General features: G+C 46.6%; 1 protein-coding gene across 1 annotated transcript in view; it reads right to left on the bottom strand.

Moving 5' to 3' along the window:
• Positions 1-12504, bottom strand: part of LOC126987488 (actin-binding LIM protein 1-like) — a 110381-nt gene extending 97877 nt beyond the window's left edge. Inside the window, exons 1-2 of the mRNA XM_050844454.1 lie at positions 12492-12504; positions 3622-4428 (exon numbers count right to left, since the gene is read on the bottom strand). Of these exons, the coding sequence (XP_050700411.1) occupies positions 3622-4428; positions 12492-12504 (820 nt within the window). The remainder of the gene's footprint in view (positions 1-3621; positions 4429-12491) is intronic.
• Positions 12505-12776: the final 272 nt, after the last annotated feature.

Here is a 12776-nt window from a genome sequence, read left to right as displayed (position 1 = left end):
GAGAGAGAGAGAGAGAGAGAGAGAGAGAGAGAGAGAGAGAGAGAGAGAGAGAGAGAGAGAGAGAGAGAGAGAGAGAGAGAGAGAGAGAGAGAGAGAGAGAGAGAGAGAGAGAGAGAGAGAGAGAGAGAGAGAGAGAGAGAGAGAGGCACACAGGAGACGAGGAGATATTGATGATCACGATAAGATGAGGGTAATACTGACGATAATGATAACGAACAAAAACGAGGAGAATAAAAATAGGAATAACGATAACAGTAATTAACAAAAACAAGAGGAAGAAGAAGGACAATGAGAATAATGATAACAATAACAAGAACAGTAAAAATATGAATGAGAATAATACTGACGATAATGATAACTAACGAAAACGAGGAGAATAAAAATAGGAATAACGATAACAGTAATTAACAAAAACAAGAGGAAGAAGAATGAGAATAGAGATAAGAATAACAGTAACAATAATAATAATAATAATAAGAAGAAGAAGAAAAAGAATGTCCTTGTAGAAGTAAAAAAAAAAAAAATAATGGATTATCAAAATAGTCTTCGCACGCAAGATTACTGTATAAAAAAAAGACGAAATTACAATGAGATTAATAATAAGTTCCAAAAATATTCTCACAATTAATTAAACTTTTCCAATCTAATAATTGCATTTCGTTTCTTTTAATTAACTCATTGACCGCGGATTTCCTCCAAGAAGACATCACCAAGCTACAGGAATGGATCAAAAAGTGGCTGCTACGATTCAATGAAGAAAAATGTAAAGTCCTGCACCTTGAGAGGGGATATCCAGCACACCAATACCACATGGGAAACACTCCACTATCCACCACAGAGGCAGAGAAAGACCTGGGAGTATATGTTATCAGGGTACCAGTGAAGGGATATCCAGCACACCAATACCACATGGGAAACACTCCACTATCCACCACAGAGGCAGAGAAAGACCTGGGAGTATATGTTATCAGGGTACCAGTGAAGGGATATCCAGCACACCAATACCACATGGGAAACACTCCACTATCCACCACAGAGGCAGAGAAAGACCTGGGAGTATATGTTATCAGGGTACCAGTGAAGGGATATCCAGCACACTAATACCACATGGGAAACACTCCACTATCCACCACAGAGGCAGAGAAAGACCTGGGAGTATATGTTATCAGGCTACCAGTGAAGGGATATCCAGCACACCAATACCACATGGGAAACACTCCACTATCCACCACAGAGGCAGAGAAAGACCTGGGAGTATATGTTATCAGGGTACCAGTGAAGGGATATCCAGCACACCAATACCACATGGGAAACACTCCACTATCCACCACAGAGGCAGAGAAAGACCTGGGAGTATATGTTATCAGGGTACCAGTGAAGGGATATCCAGCACACCAATACCACATGGGAAACACTCCACTATCCACCACAGAGGCAGAGAAAGACCTGGGAGTATATGTTATCAGGGTACCAGTGCAAGCCAAATTTGTTCCAATCGCAGCGGACGGGTTAATGAATATGTAATTAGTGCCCAAAAGGTGAAGGAAGCGATATATCTCACCTCAACATCTGTACATCATTTCTTTGCATATATCGCTGCACAAGTAAATTTTTCTTTCTTCTCGCGGCATCAAAATTAATCTTAACTTCGATATCTTTACAATTCTTACGCATATTTTTAAAGCGTAAGTTTTTTTTAATTAATTTCGATAAACTAACTATAGATAATTTTTTTTTGCTTTTGCTTTCCACACTACTTTTTTTTTCCTAGCAAAGAGTTCTTAATTAATTCCACTTTTCTCCTTACCGAATTTCACCTTCAGCCTCTCTCTCTCTCTCTCTCTCTCTCTCTCTCGCTCTCGCTCTCTCTCTCTCTCTCTCTCTCTCTCTCTCTCTCTCTCTCTCTCTCACACACACACACACACACACACACACACACACACACATATATATATATATTTACATTTTTTTCACTGTCCATCGCCTTTTTCATTAATTAACTTACCGAGCAGACCACAGACACCACACACCGCGCAGCCCACCTGGGAATGCGGACGAGAGAGGTGGAGGAAAGAGGAAGAGGAGGAGGAGGAGGAAGAGGAGGAGGAAAAATGCGTCGAGGTAATATATATAAAAGAAAAAAGCCAGGAACTAATGTGAAAATCTATAGCGACACACACGGTTAAGTTAGCACCTCAAAACGGGTACACACGCACACACACACACACACACACACACACACACACACACGGACACGGAGGCTCCACTAGTTAGTCCAACGCTGAGGCAACCGACATCGACACTCGCTATAATCTAGGAAAAAAAAGCTTGTTAGAGTTGTGTAAGTGAGAGCAAGCAAGCGAGGGATACCAGGCGAGTAGGATATAGTTAAGGAAATCAGAATCGAGCGGTGGAGGGAAGGAGAAAGCCTCGAGTGATGACATAAGAGAAAAAATGATAGAAGGGTTAGAATGCAATGAGGGAAATATATGCAGATAAGAGAAGGTGAGGAAATAGTTAAGGGAAGCAAAATCGAGCGAGTGGAGGAAAGGAGAAAGCCTCGAGTGATGACATAAGAGAAAAAATGATAGAAGGGTTAGAATGCAATGAGGGAAATAAATGCAGATAAGAGAAGGTGAGGAGATAGTTAAGGTAAGCAAAATCGAGCGAGTGGAAGAAGGAGAAAGCCTCGAGTGATGACATAAGAGAAAAAAATTATACAAAGGTGTGAATGCAAGGAGGAAATGCAGATAAAAGAAGTAGGGAAGGAGATACGATAGTTAAGGGGACCAAGATCGAGCGAGTAATGAAAGGGAAGGAAAAAAAGGGTATGGAGGTTGGCATGCGAGGAGGAAATGAGGAGAAATGAGGTTAAGCAGGTATTGATAGAGTGAAACGAGACATGAAAGGAGAGCAAGATTGAGTTCAGGGAAAAGAAGGAAGGAGAACGATATGGAACAGATGCCCTGAGTTGGAACGTAAGCCGGAAATGAGGAGAGAAAAGGAGGTCGCGCGAAGGTGTTCTAAAGAGATGAAAAGAGAAATGAAGACCGGGAGAAATTTAGCTTCAGGGGAAAGAGAAGGAATATAAGAGCGAGTGATGACATGGATGAGAATAGAAGCAACGAGGAAAGGACAGAGGGGAGGGAAGGGAGGTGGGATAGAGGGAGGAACGTTGTGAAAGAGAAAAAACAGTTAATAGGAAGCGAAGAGAGGGGGGGGAGGAGGGGACTCGCTTCCTGGAATAGAATATGTAAGCATACAGGGAAGGAGGGAGCAATGTAGGAAAAACAGAGGTGAGAGAGAGGAGGGAGGAAGGGATGGACGTTGAGAGATGAGAGAAGGAGGGAGGGAGGGAGATAGAGACATGGAGGTATAAAGATGTCTGGAGGGAGGAGAGGCAAGGGTGAGTAAGAGGAACCCAAGCCAAGGTCGCCGGGGGGTAAGAGAGAGCAATGAGGTTCTCAGAAGGGTATCAATCGGGTTACGCCTTGAACAATATCTTTGCCGCGGGGCTGAGTGGATGATACAACTCCTGCCACGAGAGAGAGAGAGAGAGAGAGAGAGAGAGAGAGAGAGGGTGGGGGCGGGGAAGCGGAGGGGAGCACACCAGCTACATACAGCGTTGGGAGGGGTGTTCTGGACTTCTCGAGGCGGCGGAGGCGGAGGCGAGGGCAGCGGTGGTTGTTGCCGTGACGGTGGTGCGGGTGACGGGGTATGCAGCGCCCCCCTCCCCCCACGCCGGAGAGACCCTGCCGGGGGCGTGAGGGTGCACACCCCCGCCCCTCGGAGACATGGGGGGGCGGTATGGGGTGGTGGGGTGGCTGGTGGAAGCGGGAGTAACGATATGTGGAGGTGATTTTCCAGGGGTTGCGTAGGAAGGGGAGGAGGCCGCTGCAGGGGCGTAGGAGGAGGCTGGGGAGACTAAGAGAGGGCTGGATGAGGCTGGGGCTGCTACCGGGGGAGATGAGTAGCCTGAGGGTGGCACAGAGGAGGTAGAAATGCCGGGGGGAGGTAAGGAGGCAGAAGACGAGGCTACGGGTTTGACTACGGGCACAGGAGTGATTGGAGGCGTCGAATAGGAGCCAGACGAGCCCACAGGGGGAGGAAGGCCAGGAGAGGGGGCATGGGGGAAGGGTGAGGCGGCCGTGGTGACTACTGAGGTGGGGAAAGTGGCGATGGAGGCGGTGGAGCGAGGGAGTGGCAGTGAGGAGGTCGAGGGCGTGGGAGAGGCAAGGAGCGGGGTGGAGGATGGGGGCTCGGGGGAGGAGTTGGCGTAGGAAGTGTAGGAGTAGGAGGTGGCGACTACGGAGCGAGGGTGAGGAGGGTGAGAGGGAGAGGGAGAGTAGTCTTCGTCCAGGGAGGCGGAGGAGCGTCTACGCCTGCAACAACCTGGAAGACGGGACACTCGATGACGCCGCCCCGAGACTCAGCGACACAGGCGGCAGAAAAAGAAACACAACAGTCCCCCATGAAATGAATATAATAGAAAATACCAAAATATACGTAAAAAGAAAACACAGCAGTCCCCCATGAAATTAATATAATAGAAAATACCAAAAAGACAGCGAATTACACTCCCTTGAAATATACGTAAAAAGAAAACACAGCAGTCCCCCATGAAATAAATTTAATAGAAAATACCAAAAAGATAACGAATTACACTCCCTTGAAATATGCGTAAAATTTAAACGAATAAGTTATCATATATTTCAAACTTTACGTTATTTTTTTTATACTTTTTTTAATCATTTGCAATTGAAACCTAAAATACTGATGGTACGAAGAAAAGAGAAGGAGAAAAAACGACAAAAAATATATATAAGCAGGTGTGTACACGAGTTTGAAAATTAGGAGGAAATATTTTTGTTTTGAACCAAACTTTTATTTTTCACACAACGCTGGCAGGAAAATAACAAGGGAAAGTACGGAAAAAAATAAAACATGTCCTGGCGTATTAAATATAGTTAATTTTTATTATCTAAGTTTTTTTTTTTCCTTCATTGCAATTAAAACTATAGACGGATATGTATATACACACAAACAAAAACTGGAATAAAACAAAGAAAAAATACAAAACCATACAAAATACATAAATACAAAACCACAAAACAAGGCAAAGAAAAACAGTAAAACCCAAACATAATAAAAACAAACAACAACCCTATTAGTGTGTGCCGTTGGAGAGACTCAGAGCCGTGACGAAACATTCCATCATCGTCATCATTAGCGCCTCCCTTGCCCCCCTCACCCGCGATGACGTAAACAGAGATAATTGCTTCATCTCTCGACCTCGTCCTCCCCTGTCCTCCCTCCCTCCCTCTCTCTCTCCCTCCCTCCCTCCTTTCCTCCCTCACGCTTCCGGGAGGGGCGAAGAAGTGAAGGGAAGAACGGAACGGGGGAGGGAACGGTACAGAGAGAGAGAGAGAGAGAGAGAGAGAGAGAGAGAGATGCATTTGGCATATTACATAATGTTCTGTTTACTTATATATATCATTATCATCATTATCTTCATCATTATCACCATCTACGTGTGTGTGTGTGTGTGTGTGTGTGTGTGTGTGTGTGTGTGTGTGTGCGCAGCTTAAATTTCGGGAAGTGCTCCTTTTTTATATGAATTCCTCCATATTAATAAACGTTCTTAATCTCTCTCTCTCTCTCTCTCTCTCTCTCTCTCTCTCTCTCTCTCTCTCTCTCTCTCTCTCTCTCTTATCTGTCAATATGATATGTGAAAATCTCCTGCCGGCGCACACACACACACACACACACACACACACACACACACACACACACACACGGTGCCGGTGTCAGGCTATATTTGGCTCTGTGCCACACTGCTACTAAGGTAACTACGCCTTCCTCCCTGTCTTTACCTCCACCTCCCTCCACATTGTACCTCTCCCCTCCCTCCTCTCTCCCTCTCCTTCCCTTCCTCCCTCTCTTCTTTCCCTTGGCACATTCCCTTCCTCTTCCCTTCATTCTCACCATACTAAACTCTCTCTCTCTCTCTCTCTCTCTCTCTCTCTCTCTCTCTCTCTCTCTCTCTCTCATATCAGTCCTTCCACCTAATTCATCCACTATCTCGATCCTTTACTTCCTCCCTCTCCTCCTCCTCCTCCTTCTTCTCTCTCTTATCAACCTCCTTGCCTCTCCCTCCCCGTCACTCTAGCTCTCCCTTCCTCCCCACCTCTTCTATCACCTGCGCTTCCCTTCTCATTAAGCGTCACCTGTCTGGCTTCGTCCTCCTCGCACCTGTCTGGATGTCAACGTTGCACACTCGCCCACAAACATTCGTGCCGTGACTCAAAATAGTATCGGTTGGTTATTCAGTCCGTTCGGCTCGCCCGGAACACGCTGGAAAGATCTGCCTGTGTCTGGTCTAATCACAGGGTCGATATCTTTTCTATTATTTTCTCTTAATGCTTCTGCTTCGTTATCTTTTTCTCTCTTCTCCATTTTCTTTCTGTCATCGCTTTCTTTCTTTTTGTTCCCTCCCTTCTCTTTCTTTTCTTTCAGCCTTTCTCTCTCTGTCTCTTCTTTCTCTCGCCCTTTCCTTTTTCCTCATCGCCCTTCTTGTTTTCTTATTTCTCCTTCTTTGTGTTGTTATCTCCTATCTTCCTTTCTCTTTCCTTCGCTTTTTTCTCCTACCCTTCCCAACAATCATATTCTTTTCTTCCTTTTTTTCTGTTCTCTCTCTCCTATCTCCTTCATTTTCTCGCTCGCTCTCCTTCTCTTTCCTCAATCCTCTTTTTTTTTTACCTGCATTTTTCTCCTCACCTTTCTTCTCTTCCTCCTTCCCTTTTTTCCTTCCTTTTTTTATCTCTCACTCTCCCCCTCTTCTCCTCGACCTCCTTCTACGAATTTATATCTTTCCCTCTTTCTTTGTGGTCTTTTCTTTCTGCTCCTTTATTCTTCTCTTCCTTTTCCTTTGTCCTGGCCTTGTGATATTTATTTTCTTCGTGGCCGTAATCCTCCTCCTCCTAATCCTCCTCTTCCTCTTCTTCCTCCTCTCCTTCCTCGGTTCTTCTTTTTCTTTACTTTCATTCTATTACTTGCGATGTTTTTCATTCATCTTTGTCCTGCTTTTGATTTCCTTAAGGTATTTTTCATTTATCAACTTTCGTTATTTTTCGTACTTTTTCAAATACTTTTTTTTTACGACCCGCTGTGCGTCACTCATTTTTCTTTTTTTTTTTTTGCAGGCGGATTTGGTGCGTGGTGACTTTAGTGGTGACGCATGATGTATTGGTTAACCCGGTAGCTGCGGGGATTATGTTTCTTAAAGGTCCCTCTAAGCGAGAAAAATTAGAAAAAAATCGTCACTCACGCAAACCATTTCAAAATATATATCAACGCATTTGTGATCAGTTTATGCATCAGCTATTTTGGGGGGTTTATATCATGGCAAAAATGTGGTCCGTCGCTGCTACACGGTAAAGCCACAAATTTGGCCCGTCGCTGCTACACGGTAAAGCCACAAATTTGCCCCGTCGCTGCTACACGGTAAAGCCACAAATTTGGCCCGTCGCTGCTACACACGGTAAAGCCACAAATTTGGCCCGTCGCTGCTACACGGTAAAGCCACAAATTTGGCCCGTCGCTGCTACACGGTAACGCCACAAATTTGCCCCGTCGCTGCTACACGGTAAAGCCACAAATTTGGCCCGTCGCTGCTACACGGTAAAGCCACAAATTTGGCCCGTCGCTGCTACACGGTAACGCCACAAATTTGGCCCGTCGCTGCTATACGGTAAAGCCACAAATTTGGCCCGTCGCTGCTACACGGTAAAGCCACAAATTTGGCCCGTCGCTGCTACACGGTAAAGCCACAAATTTGGCCCGTCGCTGCTACACGGTAAAGCCACAAATTTGGCCCGTCGCTGCTACACGGTAAAGCCACAAATTTGGCCCGTCGCTGCTACACGGTAAAGCCACAAATTTGCCCCGTCGTTGCTACCGGGTTAAGGATATGGAGAGACGCGGAGTGCTGGTGAGCCTGAAGAAAAAAAAAAATATATAAAACGTGTATGTGCATAATGAGTTACTGAATAAGCATAGTAAGGAGATTATGAGGATCCAAGAGCATTAGTAATCTTCTATACAATATTCCTCTCATTTTCCCTATTGTATTTTTTTCTGATTATATATTTTTCACCCCCAGGTCAGAACGCTTAGCCAACGCTTATTAATTTTATCACATATTAAATTTAGATCCATCATTTATCATTATCATTGTATTACCATTTCTGCTATGATTCATTTTCCTCTTCATTCATTCATTTTCTTTCTTTCATTTTTCATTTTTTTTCTTTTCTTTTCAAACTAAACCAACAATATCAGTCAGTAGCGCAAGCCTTGTCGCCTCGTCGTCGCTTTGTCGCCTCGAAGTAGAAGACGGGACCGATTATTTATAGTTGTGTTCCGTGTTTTCTTGGACGCGAGCCACCGACAACCACACCCGTCTATAGCTACACACCCTCGCGCCCTTCCCTCTCCCTGCCTCCCCTGCCCCGCCCTGTCTCTTTACACCACTGCTGCCTTGAGCGCCCTGTCTAGCCAAGCCCCACCCTACTTTCCTCCCTTTCCGTCTGTCTGCAGCCTACACTAAGCTCCCTATGTCTGCCTGTCTTCCTGTCTGCATATTTGTCTGTCTCTTATTGCTGCGTATCTGGTTTTCTTGTCTCTACCTTCCTATCCTCTCTTATCTTATCTATATATCTTGAATGGTTTCTTTTCTTGCATACTTTCCTTCGTTTATTCTATGTCTACTCTTTCCTTTCTCTCCATGACCTTCGCTATCTACTGCTTGTTTCCTGCATACTATTCTTCTCCATTCTCTAATCTTCCCTCTTGTTCAATACCATCGTTTCTTCCTTCCTTCCTTCCTTAGCTTAACCCTCTTGCATCTCCCTTCCTTCTCTCTCCTCTTTGAAGTCTAAATCCTCTTGCTTCTCCTTTCCTTTCTTACTTCTGTTTCCCTCAAGGGCTGGCCGGGTCAAGGCATACGGGTGAAACAGCGGTGTATACAGGTTCAGTCTGCTTGTCTACGATGGTGTGGTGTTCGAACCCACTCACGGGGCTGCCCAAGAGAGGGGTTTCCTTCACCTATAACCTTGGCGTGACTGCTCGGCGTGTTCTGTGTTTGGTAAGAGTGGGGAAGGTATTTGCATTTCCGTTTTTAGTACTCTCTCTCTCTCTCTCTCTCTCTCTCTCTCTCTCTCTCTCTCTCTCTCTGCCACACCCATCTGCTGCTCCGTTCATTCCCTTCTCCCTACTCTCCCTTTCATTCCTTCTCTCTCCCTCTCCCTCTCTCTCCCTGCCGCATTCGACTGTCAGTAAGCCTCAATAACATCCCTGTCCCTCCTTCTCTCTCTCTCTCTCTCTCTCTCTCTCTCTCTCTCTCTCTCTCTCTCTCTCTCTCTCTCTCTCTCTCACATCCGCCTCCGTTTTATCTCTTCCTTCACCTGTCCACTCTCCTTACCGGTCCTTTCTTCTTCCTCTCCCTCCTCCTCCTCCTCCTCCTCCTCCTCTCCTCGTCATCACACCTGCCCCAGTCTCCACTTCCTCTTCTTTCCTTCTCCCTCCTCCTCTCTCTTCCTCTCCCTTCTACCCCAACTTCCTTCTTTAATTCCTCACCCCCCCTCTCTCTCTCTCTCTCTCTCTCTCTCTCTCTCTCTCTCTCTCTCTCTCTGCACGCCGCGGTATCATCAATGCGAAGGTTTATGAATGAAGTGAAGGAGGGGAGTGCGGGCGTGAGTGCGTGAGACGGCGGGGGGCAAAGGAGAGAGAAGAGGAAGAGGAGGAGGAGGAGGAGAGGTGAGGGTGAGAGGACCAGCAGGCTCTTCTTGGCTATTCACGACTCCTCTCCCTCTTCCTCTTCCTCTTTTTTCTTTTATTTTTACTTCGACTTCTACAGGTAAAAAAAAAGTGTTAAGAAGGGAGGGAAGCAGAAAAGAGAGAGAGAGAGAGAGAGAGAGAGAGAGCAATGAGGCTAAAATCGGAAACTTCTCTCGCCTCGAACCCAATGAAGCGATCCAAGCCGATACGCTTCTCTCGGAGACGTGAGACGATCCTCCTCCTCCTCCTCCTCCTCCTCCTCCTCTTCCTCGTCCCTCCTCCTCCTCCTCTTCTGCTCTTCCTGCTCATGGTATCAAGTATCAGTGAAAGTTATCCACTGAGCTGCAGGTAACGAGAGAGAGAGAGAGAGAGAGAGAGAGAGAGAGAGAGAGAGAGAGAGAGAGAGAGAGAGAGAGAGTCAAGTTGGGAGTGGGGGCTGCATTGCACACGCTCAGCTCACAAGATGGAACAGAAGGAAGGCGCTGGGAGAGAAACTCGAGGAGGAAGAAGAGGAGGAGGAGGAAGAGGAGGAGGGGGAGGGGGGCGAAAATGAGAAGGGGACGGAGTGGGAGATAAATATAAGGGAGAGAAGTGGGGGTAGGGAGGATAGACACGTGCAGAGGAAGGCAATGAGGGAAATAGAAACAGGAGTAAAACAGGTGGAGGAGGGAAAGGGGTGAAGGAGGAGGGGGGGGGGGGTGGAACAGAAACAGAAGGAAGGGGGGTAGAGGGTAGAAGGAGGTGGGAGAAGGGGAGAGGGGAGAGCGCAGGTCGCGATGCGGAAATGTCAGAAGTTCAAACAAGGCGGGGGAGAGAGGAGGGGAGACAGGGGAGGGGAGGCGCGCAAATGAATCGATACAAAATACACGTCATGGAACTTTTTTTGCGTGTGTTGGTATTTTTATCGTTCTCTTTGTCACCAGCAAGCAGACAGACGGACGGACAGGCAGATGGACAGGCAGACAGACGGATTAACAGACTATCGGAGAATACGGATGAACAGGACAGGTGTGAGTGTGTGTGTGTGTGTGTGTGTGTGTGTGTGTGTGTGTGTGTGTGTGTGTGTGTGTGTGTGTGTTTGCTGATAAATAGACGATGATTGGAGTGGCTGCTGTGTTCCAATTTCTTTTTTTTAGTTTGCAATACTAGAACACACACACACACACACACACTACTACTACTACTACTACTACTACTACTACTACAATAACTAATGTTCCTCTTTGATAATGGGTTCAAATTCCTTTATTTTCTTTATGAATAGAAAGTGAATACACAATTTGCGTTTCTTTTACCATGCATTTTTTTTAGGTCAGAGAGAGAGAGAGAGAGAGAGCAGGGAAAGGAGGGCCCCGTCAGTTACTCTTCCCCCTCTTCCCCAACCCCCACGATCTCCCTCTCTCTCTCATCACCCACCACCACCCCCTCCTCTCCCTCCCTCCCTCCCTCCCCGCACCGGCTGCTTCAAAGTTCCCCATTTAGCTTCCCGGGAAACGTAGTGATTTAGGTTCCCCATATTTAGTCATGGCTATAATGCTTTTTCCACACACACACACAAACACACACACACACATTAGACATTCTGCACCTTGCTATTAACGCCAGACGCTTCGGTGAATGTATAAATGTGGTATACTGGAGGAAGGAGGAAGGGCATAACGACAGCCAGGGAGGAAGGAAGGGAGCGGCGAGGAGGAGGAGGTGGAGGAAGAGGAGGGAGGCTGGTGGCGGAAAAGGGGGAGAATCAGCTGCTTGTCGCCCGCGCTGTCAGACGTACGAGCAATGGTAGTGCGGCGAGCCTGGTGGTGTTGGGGTGATTTCTGGGTGTTGTTCTTGTTGTTCTGGTTCTGTTTTGTAATTATGATGAAGGTGGAATGTTAATGAGAGGTGACTTAGTGCTAATAATGAGACACTTCCTATACCAACTACTAGTCTGATCTCTCTCTCCCTCCCTCCCTCTCTCACACACACACACACACACACTTATATCACTGAATGTTATCTCTCTCCTTTCCCTTTAATGAAAACAAACAGCACTGACATTTAAACCCAGCTACACCATTGCTTTCATTCCTCACACCAATGAATGCACTTTTTTTTCTCTCTTTTTACCTTCATTTAAGAGTTCACTCGTGGATGACTGACTGACTGACTGCATTCCAACGCTGATAAAAATTCTGGTTTAAATGAGCGGCCAGTGTTGTGGTCTTCCTGGATTTTAACCTCTTCCTGGTGCTCAGATTTTTCCGCTTCCTCTTTTTACTCGTCATCTCCTTTTCCTTTCTCATGTCAAGTGATGTTCTAAGAATCTAAAACCCAATCTCCTTTTCTTGCTCCTTTGCGTTCTCCGCCTCCATGATTCTCTTCCTCTTCATCTCCCTCCTTGTCCTCCTCTCTCTCATTCAGCCTCTCCCGCCTCCATAATTCTCTTCCTCCCCCATCTCCCTCCTCGTCCTCCTCTTCTCCCTCATCCAATTTTCCTCTCATGCATTCACCCCATTTCGCTTCCACGCCCCATCAATTCCAGCTCCTCTTGCCCACCCAGAACCGTGTCTACCCCTCCCCCCTTCTCTTGAACAGTGCTTTACTCCTTACTTTCTTCTCTTGCCCTTCCCTGTTCATTTTCCCCTTCACTTCCTATTCCAGCTCCCCACCTCTCTGCCCCATGCCTCCCCCTTTCACCCACCTCCCCCTCTCACCCCCATCTCCTTCCCCCCTACCCACCCATGCCCCCTTCCACCAAGACGGAGGTACTTGCCCTATCAAAGTGACGTCATTCATGAGTCACTAGAACATACTGGTTGATGTCACCGCTGCGGGGCGAGTGAGTAACGCGGTCTCTCTCTCTCAAGCTAGGCAGAAAACGAGAGGGAGAAGGGAGAGGGGCGGGATGGCGGGTGCTTGCAATATCCGAGTTGCCTACTTGTTTGCCTGCTTGC

The sequence above is a fragment of the Eriocheir sinensis genome, chromosome 65 (assembly GCF_024679095.1).
Source record: "Eriocheir sinensis breed Jianghai 21 chromosome 65, ASM2467909v1, whole genome shotgun sequence".
NCBI lineage: Eukaryota > Metazoa > Arthropoda > Malacostraca > Decapoda > Varunidae > Eriocheir > Eriocheir sinensis.
The sequence above is the reverse complement of the archived record's forward strand: the minus strand, read 5'-3'. Positions and strand labels throughout refer to the sequence as shown.